The sequence below is a fragment of the Equus quagga genome, chromosome 8 (genome assembly GCF_021613505.1).
Source record: "Equus quagga isolate Etosha38 chromosome 8, UCLA_HA_Equagga_1.0, whole genome shotgun sequence".
NCBI lineage: Eukaryota > Metazoa > Chordata > Mammalia > Perissodactyla > Equidae > Equus > Equus quagga.
In genome coordinates this window covers 98,402,712-98,415,348 of record NC_060274.1, presented here as the reverse complement: position 1 = coordinate 98,415,348, position 12,637 = coordinate 98,402,712, and the positions used below count along the sequence as shown (strand labels likewise).

General features: G+C 40.9%; 1 protein-coding gene across 1 annotated transcript; it reads right to left on the bottom strand.

Annotated features, from left to right (window-relative positions):
- Positions 1-4,136: 4,136 nt before the first annotated feature.
- CAV2 (caveolin 2) lies at positions 4,137-12,137 on the bottom strand. Its single transcript, XM_046669156.1, has 3 exons — positions 11,589-12,137; positions 11,061-11,248; positions 4,137-6,309 (listed from the first exon to the last, which is right to left on the bottom strand). The coding sequence occupies exons 1-3, from the start codon at positions 12,120-12,122 to the stop codon at positions 6,159-6,161; spliced, it is 873 nt and encodes a 290-aa protein (XP_046525112.1). The 5' UTR covers positions 12,123-12,137; the 3' UTR covers positions 4,137-6,158.
- Between the last annotated feature and the right edge of the window lie 500 nt (positions 12,138-12,637).

The window sequence follows — 12,637 nt, the reverse complement described above, 5'->3', positions numbered from 1 at the left end:
GGAAAGGTGACATGACTGAATGATGAATGCAAAGGGAAATTTTGGCTGGAAAGGAGAAGAAGTCATTAGAACAGCTGTCCACACATGCTACAAAAAGCAAATCATCTCTGTAGTGATTAAAAGACTGGACTCTGGTATCAGATTCTCTTGGCTGAAATCCTGACTCCCAGTATGATTTTGGGAAAATCCCTCCCCTGCAGGGCATCAGTTTCCTCATCTGAAAAATAGGGATGATAATAGAACTCATATCATAGGGTTATTGTGCAGATTAAATAAATTCTCAGCAGGTAATCAATGCTCAACAATGGGAATGCTATTGCTTGTACCAGTCATTAGAATTCTCTCAATGATAGAAGCATGAAGGATTCCAACCAGCTTCCTCCTAAGTAAAAGAAGTGTGTTAATCCTTGCCACTTACTTGTCTCACTGGGAAATGGTGTGTTTATCCCTGCAACTTTCCAAATGGCTCCTTGTTTCACTGTCCCAGTTAGCTGAGCCAGCAGTTGGCTGGAACTGGTGTGCCATTCAGCTAGAGAAGCAGGTCCTGCTTACTGCCCTTCTCTCCCCTTTTGTTACCGGCAGGTGCTTGATGACAAGTTACTCAGAGGCAGGGAAAGAAAAGAATGCTCCAAAGATGACCTGTTGCTCCCATCTCTTCCTGATCCATTTACGTCTGGGAGAAATAATTGCCCTTGGTTATGTGCCGTTTCCCACTCTGAGTCATCTCTCTTCCTTTCTCTCATCATTCTCCACCCCTACCTTTTCCTATAATGGCAAAATGACTTCTCCAGCCGTGCAGCCAAGCTGAGTGACCTAACACGTCTAAGTGCAGGCAGATAGGTGTCTCTGTCCTATTTTTGGATAATTGTTGAAGTGGTGTCCTCTGATTTCTTTTACTGCTGCATGGTCTTTCTTTGCCACAGATACACTGCAGTAGTCAACAGCACAGAGAGGTGAGGCAGAAGAGAGACAGATGGTCACAAGTTGTAGTTTAGTTTTCATTTTAACTTTTGCTCTTCTGCACTGTCTTTAGGGCACATGGTTCTAGCAGAGCCCTCATGCCCCCTCCTAGGGCCCTTTTCATTCAGTAAGACATAAGCAACTTTCCTTTATGGAAGAAAGAAGTCTTTAACTGACTTCAACTGCTTCCACCCCTATTCAACTTCCACTGTCTCCTTCACTCGGGTTTGGGGCAGGGGTGTGAGGGGTGACGATTGTGTCATTGGAGCCTCCTATTTCCCTTTTCTGTCCTGACTTTCTCTTTGGTGGCATGTCTTTTAATCAGTGTCTGGTGCTTTCATATGGTGCTCAGCTCAAGACCCTCGTGCTTGGGTCCCCTTCTCAGGTCCATCCACTCATACTGAAGTAATGGATAATTGCTAATAGATTGAAATGTTACTGCATCCATGGTATCTTTCACTTAAACAAACATCAAGGTGTAAGGTTCCAATGGTGGCAGTTCAGATACACTCTGAAGAAAGAAGCTGAGGAGTGGATACAAAAATGACTTAAAAATACAACAAAGGGTGCCTTCATTTTGCTTTTTGAGAGTGAACAGGGAGAAGAAATTGGGATGATTAAATTATGGAAGCCCAAATTATTTTTATTCCAAAAGAATATAACCTGAATATGTAGTGTATCCTTATCCTCTGCTTCATCCTCTTACAATTCTTTCCCTGTCTCCCTACACACATATATACCTAGAAGGAAGGAAATAGACCAAACCCTGATAAATTGCATTAGTGGTGGTATTTTTTCATTGCAGCATTACCTATTTTTTGTTTTTACTTTCTTAAAGTAATATATCACCTTGTAAAAATTCTTTAAGCTCTTGTTATCTTAAATAAACATTCTAAAATGACAAAGTTGCAAGCCAAAGAAACTGAGCCATTACTTATATGATTTCTCCATTATGGTATTTAATTTGTCCTGGGATTCAAATGAGACATCATATGGGACTGTGTTTTCTAAAATGTAAAATTCTATAAAAACAATCTTTTAGTATTATAAACTTCAAAATGGGAAATAGGATAGGAAGAGAAATAGCAACATTCTAAAATGCCAGAAAGTATGTTTCCTAGTGAGTTTCTAAGAGCTAGTGTTTTGCATCCCTGAAGATGTGAAAATAAGTTTCTAACAAGAGAATTGAGAGTAAAGACAGCATTACCCCAAAGGATCAAATACACCTGATATGCTTTACTTTTAGTTTAGTTTAGTTTAGTTTTCCCAACTTAATGATTCATGAGTGAGAAAATAGTGAGAAGGAAATTCTTATTAGAATCAGTACATTTTAAACTCTTATTGCAAATGAAGAAAACTGTGAAGTCAAAATGTGATTCCCACCCCAGCTCTGCAATCATCCCAAGTTTGCTCGAGTTATTTATTCCTGTAGTCATTCATTCACTCAGAAAATACTGATTGAACTCGCTAAGTGCTGCGCACCATTTCGGAATCCCAGGAAACAGAGAGGGTGATGTTTTTGGTTCTCAAAGACCTAACTGGCAGTCCAGAGGGTTAGTTAATGGGGTTGGTTTGACCAGGTGGTAAGTGATAATAGGGGTTTGAGCAAGATTTTATATGAAGATAGTGAAGGCCCTGGGTACATTGCTCAAGAGTTTGGATTTTTTTTTAAAGATTTTATTTTTTTCCTTTTTCTCCCCAAAGCAGCCAGGCACATAGTTGTATATTCTTAGTTGTGGTATGTGGGACGCTGCCTCAGTGTGGCTCGATGGGCAGGGCCATGTCCACGCCCAGGATTCGAACCCACAAAGCCCCGGGCCATCTGCAGCAGAGTGCGCGAACTCAACCACTCAGCCACGGGGCCGGCCCCCAAGAGTTTGGACTTTTATTTTAAGGGCAGCACATACAAGCGATCATTTTACTATCGCCTACAGACATGGGAGTCTTGATGGGATCACTTTTTTAGAAAGGGAAGATGGACTGGAGAAGATCGTAGTGAAGGCTGGGAGTGAGGCCGTGGCAACTAGCCAGGCAAAAGATGAAGATGGCGATGATTACGGGGGTCTAGCAGCGATCCTAGCAGCTAGAAAAGTCCTCAACTAAATACATTTTAATTAATTTAAAGTATAGAGTAATATTATTTTTGGAGAAAATGTCACCATAATACAGACTCAGAATTGTTAGAAATCTAGGAATCTTTGTCATGAAGGATCAAAGCCACATACACAGTTGCACAAACAACTGACCAGTGAAAAGTGAATGCATTAATTATTGTATTTATAGCATATCAGCCCTCTAATTGATAGAAAATTCAAGAGTTTTAAAAATTCCTGGCCTGAACAGCTAGCTTGGTTTGCATACACATAGGCAAGTCTTCATCCTACTGAAGTCAAAGAGAGACCTGCGATGGGAAGCTCCTGAGAGATCCTTTAGTCCACTCCTTTCACTAAAGATAAGAAAAACTGAGACCCTGAGTTAAACCATTTGCAGGGGGTGATGCACCTCAGTAATGGCATTGCTGAGACTGGAATCCAGATGCCTGACCTGGAGGGCAGGGCTCTTTTCACTGCCCTGCAACAGCTTCCCAAAAAAGGCATCTAAGTAAATTACCAAGATGTGGATGACTATTGAAAATGGAACTTTTTAAGTTCTTTGAAACTTAAAGAACATTTTAAAAAGCCAAACACCTGCCTTATTATTAGAGGTTAGTCATTTTTCCAGATAACTGACAACAAGAAAATGTATGCCAATATCAGCAGCTACTCTTCACATACTCACTTTCCAAAAATAATTTTGGACTCTAGTCTGGTTTCACGGTACCAGTATCCAAGTTCATGTGATTTATATTGCTTTACTTTCTTATTTAAAAAATTGAAAACAGAAATACCAGTTTACTTAGGATTAGCAAGGGACTTTAGAAGTATGGTGGGTCGGTGAACAAACTATTCCGTTCTATTCATCAAATGATAGAAAAATTTATAGGGAACCTCTTTCAGTGCTGGGAAAACAAAGAATTAAATTATCAATCTCATAATTTTTCACAAATACATTCCTGAATAAGCAATAACTCATATATTTTCATTTATTATGAGTTTTAAATAAAGTAAAAACTAGTTTAAAGAAGTTCTTTATTGATAAGTTTGCTATCTAATGTAATAAAAGCAATAAACACATGTTATGGGTTTTCAGAAAGTTTATTATGGATACTGGGAAAGTCTCATCATCTACATCTCCCCCAGCCCCAAACAAAGAACCAACATATGTGCACATGCAACCTAGATCCACCTCGTACTAAATTTCAGTCTTCTAAATAAAGGGGTTAATGGCAAATCTTAATTAAAATTCATTTTGAAAGTAATCAATGCTATTCAGAAATAAGCAGATCATACGTATCACTTGTTAAAAGTTAATAGGTTTTGTTATATGACTATGTGTATATATTTTGGCTTTAAAACTTCCCAATAGCTATTTGAAAAGATGGAAGCTCATGATTTATTTAAATAGATATTTTATTAATCAAATACTTTTGGCCGATCAACTCATCCAGATATTTTTTTAAGACACTTTAAATACAAGGTCTAACTATAAAGTCATGAGACCGATTGACCTTTTTAACTAATGTAATAAAATCTGTCCAGTCAAATGAGTGGCAGTGCTTTCCGGAAGTGATCCTGAGTCTTTTCCAAGGATGTTACAACGGCCTAAGGCAGTTTTGAAAAGTCTCTTTTATAGGTACCTTCAAAAGGCTATGAGTTTCATAATTTAATCATTCGTTTGTTTTAGTCCCCAACAGTATTCCAGTTTAATCATCCTTTATAATCACCAGTCCTGGCAACTTGGAAAAATAAGATTTGTCACCTATGAAGATATTCAAAGGAATTTTAATTCATAGTAATTCTGAAATTTGAGCATTTATACACTTTTTAAAATGTGTAAATAATAGCAACCACTGACATCACAGACATCTCTTGCACATGCCTATCATTTTGGAATAATGAGATTTTTTAAAAAACAGTGATTCATAACATTGACGTAGGACTCTACAGTTCAAACATGATAAGAATAATTTTATACTCTGTAACAAAACCCGTATTAGACAACTCAGTAGCATGGATCCAACAAGTTGACAACTTTTCTGTAAGTTTCTCTCCATTAAGCACTGTAGTTGAAATCATACTTAAGTGTCAGAAATAGCTTTTATTATAAAATGTTATTAAATAGCACCAGTATTACTTGAAGGTAAAGTGAAACAGTAATAGGACTGCAGAATACAGGTTAATTTCTAACTACAAGAGAGAAAGCATCTTCCAGATGAAATACCAAATAAATCTAGATCATTTTAAGATCACAGCCAGATAAACAACAGCCATAAAACACTTCAGGATTTTGATTGAAAAAGTTAGAAAGAAAAGCCTTGCATATCATTCTTTTACATTCTATTCCCCAAAAAGATATATATGCTTACATAATCAAGACAGTGTAATCTCAACAATGACATTCTTCATGGGACATACATTTTTTCATTCTATATATTAGTTCAACAAGATAACAAATATAATAAAAGTGCTCGAAAGCAATCTGATTAGAGCAACATTTACAATAAGTACAAAATATACAGTAAAATGAAACATCTTGTTAAATAGGTCTGTAGGTTAACAATACCTTCTTTAAAGGAACACATTTTCATGAACCTATTTTCACATTTATTTGTTTTTTATATTTGATAGCCCCTATTACCACTGTATACTTTCGTTACTGCAATTTCTAGGATACCTGTATATCTTATCTCTAAGTATTCCCAAGACTTTATCTGCAAAGGTAATTTTAAAAGTATTACTTCCGGAGTAGAAAAATAAGAAATCCCATATTTTTGTGAGCAGTTGTCCTTTGATCATTAAAAATTCATCATAATAATATGTATACTTTTGTACTAAAGCAAAAACTGCCTGCCTTTAAAATTAAGTGTTGCCAACCTACTGTATAATTCTGGTTATAAAGCTAGATATGAAATCTTGGCTATTATTTAGAAAAACATTATTTGAAAAGATCTGCCAATAAACATTTCTAAGCGTGGTTGCCCATCTTAATAGTTTTCTTAATTGGAACAGTTGGGGGATGAACAGTACAGTAGTGCTTTTATGTTAAAACAACAAAGAAGTATTACAGTATCTAAATCTCCAGACCTGGGGTCCGAGTGTTCAGTCGTGGCTCAGTTGTAAGCTGACAGAAGAGAAGCTGCGTCCCGCGCTTGTACACAATGGGGCAATGACGACATCGGTCACACTCTTCCAGATTGTCTGCACTGAAGGCAGGAGCATTAGGCAGGTCTTTACAAAAGGCATTATAATCCTGGAACAGAGGAAGAGAGATGTGTAAGGATTATTAGTGTTACCAGATAAGGCCACTGACTCTTGCACATGCTAGAGAAGCTATAATGGCCTAATTCAACAAAATTTGGTTGAACATTTGAAACAAATAAATGAACAGTGACCCACATAGTGATAAGATGCACGGAAGATGTGTTGCTTAAAAAAGTAAACAAGCACGTGGGTGATAAACCCTAATATTTTGTCTATTGGTGGCATGCTATCTGAAAAAGGAAAAAAAAAGAAAACAAAACAGTACATTCATCCAACTGATCTCTGCCCCTAAATATTAACCTGCTTAACTGCTCTTATTTCCTTGAGCTTCCACTCCGTGGTAGCTTTTCTTGCTGCCTCATTCCACTTCCCTCCCCACTGGACCAGGCTGGGCTGGATACTCCTTTTTTGTGCTTCTAAAGTACTAATGCAAACTGCTTAATCCTCAAATTTACCGGAAGGTATCACAAATAGATGCTTATATTTCTGTCTTTCCTATTAGAATGTAAGCTCTTTAAGTAAGGACATCCTTGATCCTTAATAAATGTTTGAGTTGAAGTGAATTTAGCATAGTTATGTTTTATATTATTAATTGTTCATAGTAATTACATACATTGAAAAGGGCTGTGAGGTATAGTTAAAAGAGCCCTACAATTATGTCAGAACTCTTAGACAAGAAAAACTAGACTATCTTGAAATTATTTTTTCTGTATGTATTTTCTGTATGAAATTAATTTTTCTTAAGATAACTGCATATTCTCATATTCCTTAGGCTGGTTAATTTTCTAGGTAATCCTCTGAATAATGTTCTCTGTTGTAGTAGTGCCCTTTGAACACAAAAGGATTTGTGAATTCTCAGGCATTGCTGGTGGCCTCAATGGAATTTTTATTATTACCTGGGTGGGCACAAGGAAGTAAGATTGATTTTCTTGGTTTGCTATTAAAATGTGACGTAAATAAAGGTCCGTTGTACTTAGCCCAAAGTGAAGGGAGGATCAGGCAACCGTCTGATTGATTGAGATATTTTTGGAATACTGAATTATTCATATTGACTATCTACACAGATTATATTTATCTTGTGTTTTGTTCCAAGTGCTAAAGACTTGAAGCAATTTTTTAAGAAAATTAATTACTGGGTGTTTCAGAGCTAAATAGTTGAATAGAAATCTGAATGATGACAAATTTCGACTTCTTATCCCATTATGTTTCTCACTTGATATGTGGCCTTGGGCAAATCACTACAAATTAAAACAAGAAGAGGAAATCTTACAGACTGGCTATCAGGATTAATATTTATTATGCACCATTGAACTGTCCATATGATGCTGTCATTATAATGACTAACAAGTATAACGATTTTGAAGTCAGAATATATAATGAAAACAATGATAACAAAATAATCTCAAATTGACATACTACAAGACTGAAGTTTAGATCAGAATGCTTCCTAACCAAATCTACTTCACTCAGAATATAATGCACTTTCCAGAATTAAGCACAGAACGAAAGTGGATTTTCCAGTTCAGCAAAGTGTGGTTGTCCACATTTGAGAACTTCAGTTCACAGAATGTGGTGAATTCATTTTAAGTTGTTCCCTCACTTTATTCTCTCACAGAGGATCCAATGATCCTCTGATGTCAAACTTAAATTGTGTTCTCAACATCTCAAATAGTTTCCCTTCTGAAACTCCAGGCAATTTAGAATGACCCAAAACTTGGCTGAGGCCCAATGTGGCCAACCAAACACTTCTTATATAAATCTTACAATTTGTAAGATTATATATTCCTCATTGGATAATAAAGCCCTATGGACAGAGGTTTTACTTAGTTTTGTGTTACCAATAGTGTCATGCAGATTGCATTGTCACAGCAATTTACCGTATAAAAAGGTCCTCTAGAAATGAGATAGCTACTACTGCATTTCTATCAGTTGGACCATCTATTTGAATTGCATCCCAGCAAAAATAAGGGGTAAGGGAACTCCAGCCACATTTCTTTGGTATGATCCCCTGTATTCCAATAATCTGCCAAATAAGTTGCCAAACAGCAGCTCTCTCAATCTGTCCGTGGTATAGCATCAAACCAACTCACTGGTTCCTAACTGCCCGTACTTTCGGCCTAGGATCGGACATCATCAGACTGAGTTCTGGGTTTTTGTTGTTGTTATTTTTTTGTTTAAAGAATCTAAAATCAGATCCGTTGTGACGATGCAACGTGCACGGTTCAAAGATCTATTACTGCATACTTTCATGGCTTTGGTCACCAAATTCTTGGTAAAACAATAAACAACCCTCACCCCCTGCCAAAAAAGAAAGGAAGAAGGAAGCTTACTCAAATGGTTTGCTCTTCTATAACGCCTCTCCTTAGTCTGGTTTTATCGTATCATGCATATGTAATCTATTAATGATAAATCTATGTTATCAAGGTATAAACTAACTTTTAAGCATTGTTTTTGAAGTTACTCCTCTACTTGCAATCATAGCTGCCTGATGACAAATGTATGATGGTTAAATATTAATGTCTCACATGAATGTAATTTGAAAAACAAGCTGAAGTTAAATAATACATTTTATGTGGCTGAAAAAGAAGTGGTTTGATGATTCACCAGGGGAAGCAGTACACAAAAAAACGCCTCCTGTTCTCAGGAGAGCCAGGTGGAGAGAAGCATCATTTGGTTAATTATACTTTTACTCATATCTTTCCACCATTTAGTAAATGAAACCCTTCTTGTTTTCAGTTCTTCCACAAGTACTTTAGGAAAGCCTAGCTTTGTTGACTAGAAATTCGGCACTCTATATTTCCAAATAGCTTCATAGCCAACATTTCACAATATGCTATGTGGTCACTTTTTCACATTTTTGAAAGTGAGAAAACTAACAGAGAGATTAGATGACTGGTTTTAGTTAATGAGGAATCCAAAATTTTATGTGTTGACTTAGGTATCTTAAAAAATTCATATGCTAGGGGCTGGCCTGGTAGCATAGTGATTAAGTTTGTGCACTCTGCTGTGGTGGCCCAGGGTTCCTGGGTTCAGATCCCGGGCACAGACCTACACACCGCTCATCAAGCCATGCTGTGGCAGCGACCCACATACAAAATAGAGGAAGACTGGCACAGATGTTAGCTCAGGGACAATCTTCCTGAAGCAAAAAGAGGAAGATTGGCAATGGATGTTAGCTCACGGACAATCTTACTCACCAAAAATAAAATAAAATAAAATAAAATAAAAATCCATGTGCTAATGTCAGAGTGTGAGCTAACTATACATCTGGCCTTTGTGGATCTGCTCATGTATCAAGGCAAAGATTTTCATTCCTCTGGCAGTCTTTCGGCACTTTCAACATAGTTTAGTTGTTTACAGTCTTTAGTGATCAAATTAAATTGATGTTCATTGTTTATAGTTTACTTATTTGAATTTTTATTTATCCTTTAAAAGCCTTTTTCAGACCCTTTGCTCTCTACAAAGCATTCCCTGCGCCTCCCTCCTCCCAGACAGATTTAACTGAGTTTTCCTCAGCATCCAGCTTTGTACCTAGTCAGCAGTCCTGATGTGCTGTAAGTAAGCTGAAGGCAGATCCTACATCTTACTCATCCTGGGTCCATGCTCAGCACAAACCAAGCACTCAATAAATTTTCTTGGTTGAACTAGCTAGGTAGCTAACTGGCTAAAGAAATTGATTCAGATGGTAAAGGGGAATGGAGAATAAATTCGTAACTTCTAACAATGAGCACAGCATGTGTTAGAGTAGGGCAATACCATACAAAGTGATTAAGAAAGACATGGAGGCATCTGGAGTGATACATTTCACCAGAACTGCCCTAAATAAAGCACAAGCTTGGCAAGCATTTCCATACTGGGGATGATCTGAATTTTCTTTCTCTCAGAATAAAGTGGTTATCTTTTAAAACAACAACAAAACTGCTTGGTAAAATATAACATTTTCCTTTAAAATTTTTTTTTAATGCTTAGAAATGTTCTCCAAAGCTTTATGATGCATTTTGACAGTGAATAAAGTTAGTCAAAACATCCTCTCAATGTCCAGTAGGTTTCTATACTTATTTTCCCTTTAACTAGATACCACTCTCATTCGTGCCGTATAGGTGAAAAAGCCATTTGGAGTCTTTCTCATTTCATCACCCTGTAGTTGAGTTTTCATTCATTTGTGCTGGGACCCCCTCACCTTAACTACACAAACTTTGCATCTCTTCTGGTCTCATCTTTGCCATTTGCCAGTGGCAGGACTGGAGCAGCCCCTCCATAGCACTGCTTAGGTCTGACATCCCTATCCCATGATATCTCCCGGGCATTCTGCTCAGAGATCATTTTTGTTTTACCCGCAGCACAAGTAGTGACTGAATAAAAGGTGATGAAAGAAATAAGAGCCCTGCCCAGAACCATAGGCACAAGTCATAACATGGCCCCATGAGACAGCAGCCTGTGGCAGGAAGCATGGCCTCCAGGTCTCCACCTCAACAGTCAGCTGGGCCTCAGCATCCGAAGGAAAATCACACCCGAGGACAGAGGGACATTGCTGCTTCTGTTTAAACTCCTGACCCAACCTACGATTTTAAAGAAAGCACACTGCCTTTCAAGGCCTCCCAGTTCTTGCCACTGCGTGGGGAGCTAATGGACATTCTTCCCCCGACAGCCAGCCTGGAAGAAAGGGACAGCAAGGGGCATGTGGCAAAGAACATTACTACGTTTCAGAAAGTGGGTCCACCCCAGTGTACCCATTCTCACCAGATATGCAGACAGCTGAGGGTGGCAAAGAGAATTCCCGCAACGAAGGCCAGGGGGATAGCAAGGAACACCGTCAGGAACTTGTAAATCACGTATTTGCTGATTTCAAAGAGCGCATGGCTGCAGATCCACACTTTGTCAAAGGAGTGCGTAGACACCGGCTCTGCGATCACATCCTCGAAGCCCACCTGCGGAGACAAGACTCAGGGATCCCGAACTGTCACCCAGTCTGCCGCCCCGGGAACCAGGAGTGCTCCAGGTGGGAGAAGCAGGAAGAAAGGACCTGCCTGGGGTGCCCCACCTCTCACGGGGTCACCGTGAGCACACAGGAATTTGGCTAAGAATTCCTGGCTACGCAGGCGGACCCGCGGCAGATGGATTCCGGGTCTCGAACCCGGTGGAGCTGACCTAGTAGCGACGGGAGAGGCTGGAGTCAGGGAGGGGACAGAGGGGGCGCCCGCATCCCCAGGCCATGGCGGGGGCTTGGGCCAGCCTCAGGCCCAGGTTACGGCCCGCTCTGGGCTTCACCTTGAGATGCGAGTTGAGCCGATGGGGATCCCGGTCGAGGCCCGCGTCCGCAAACTTCTCGGGGTCGGCGTAGTCGACGCCGCTATGGCGGCTGTAGGATTCGTCGTCCAGGAAGAGATGCACGTCCGCCTTCTCGGTCTCCAGCCCCATCGCGGCGCTCGGTGCGCGGCGGCTGCAGCCGGGCTGGCGCGGCGCGGGTCCGGCTTCGCGCGGCCTCCCCTTCCCGTCGCGCGCGGCCCCGCCCCGCCTTGCCTCGCCTCGCCCCGTGCGGCCCGGGCGGAGGCCGCTTCCCGCTGCCGGCTCCTGCTCCCGGCACCGACCCGAGCTCCGCCCCGCGGCCCAGTCGGGGCGGGGAGGGGGGGCGGACAGGGGCCGGACGCAGCCGGCGAGGTGGTTCCAGCCCCGCGCCCCGCCGCCCTTCCCTGGTTGGTCCTCGTCCGACCCCCGGTCGGGAGCGCAGGGCATCGTCCCAATCAGGCACATGCCGGCTCTGCTCAGGCGCGCGAGACCTGCTACGGGGATGAGCACCCGCATTCTGCCCACAGAAGGGCCGGCGGGCTGCCTGGTTCACATCACTAGACACCCAGAACTGTGAAGCTTGAGAGCTGGCAGGGATGATGGACTCACTGGAGAGGGGCAGCTTGGTGGTGAAGAGCGAAGGATATGGAATCAGAAGGTCTGTCTTCACTTCCTGCCTCTACGGTTTACCGGGTGTGCTCCTGAGCCTCTTAGAACCTCAGCTGCCTCCTGAGAAAATGGGAGCGATGGTACCTGTTTCACAGAGCCGCCGCGTGAAAATTAAATGAGTTAATTCATGTAAAACTATTACATGGTCCCTAACACACAGTGCGCTTCCAGTCAACGTTGTTGCTGCTGCAGTATGAGATAAGGAGCCATAACACACTTGATTGCCAGGAGACCCCCCCCCCAAGTGCCAGGGGACCCTGCAAGGGCATCAGCTATTCAGCTATCCCAGTGCCCACAGAGTATGTGAGCCGGCTGGAGGCACGGTGTGGATATGGAGTTGGGTAGGTGAGCCCCCTGCCCCT

Excerpts from the sequence above, each read along its gene's own strand:
- CAV2 (XM_046669156.1), bottom strand. The coding sequence starts at position 12,122 with ATGCGGGTGCTCATCCCCGTAGCAGGTCTCGCGCGCCTGAGCAGAGCC. Across the intron at positions 11,249-11,588 it reads GGCTCAACTCGCATCTCAAG|GTGGGCTTCGAGGATGTGAT; the intron begins GTGAAGCCCAGA and ends TTGTCTCCGCAG. Across the intron at positions 6,310-11,060 it reads CTCAGCTGTCTGCATATCTG|GATTATAATGCCTTTTGTAA; the intron begins GTGAGAATGGGT and ends CCTCTGTTCCAG.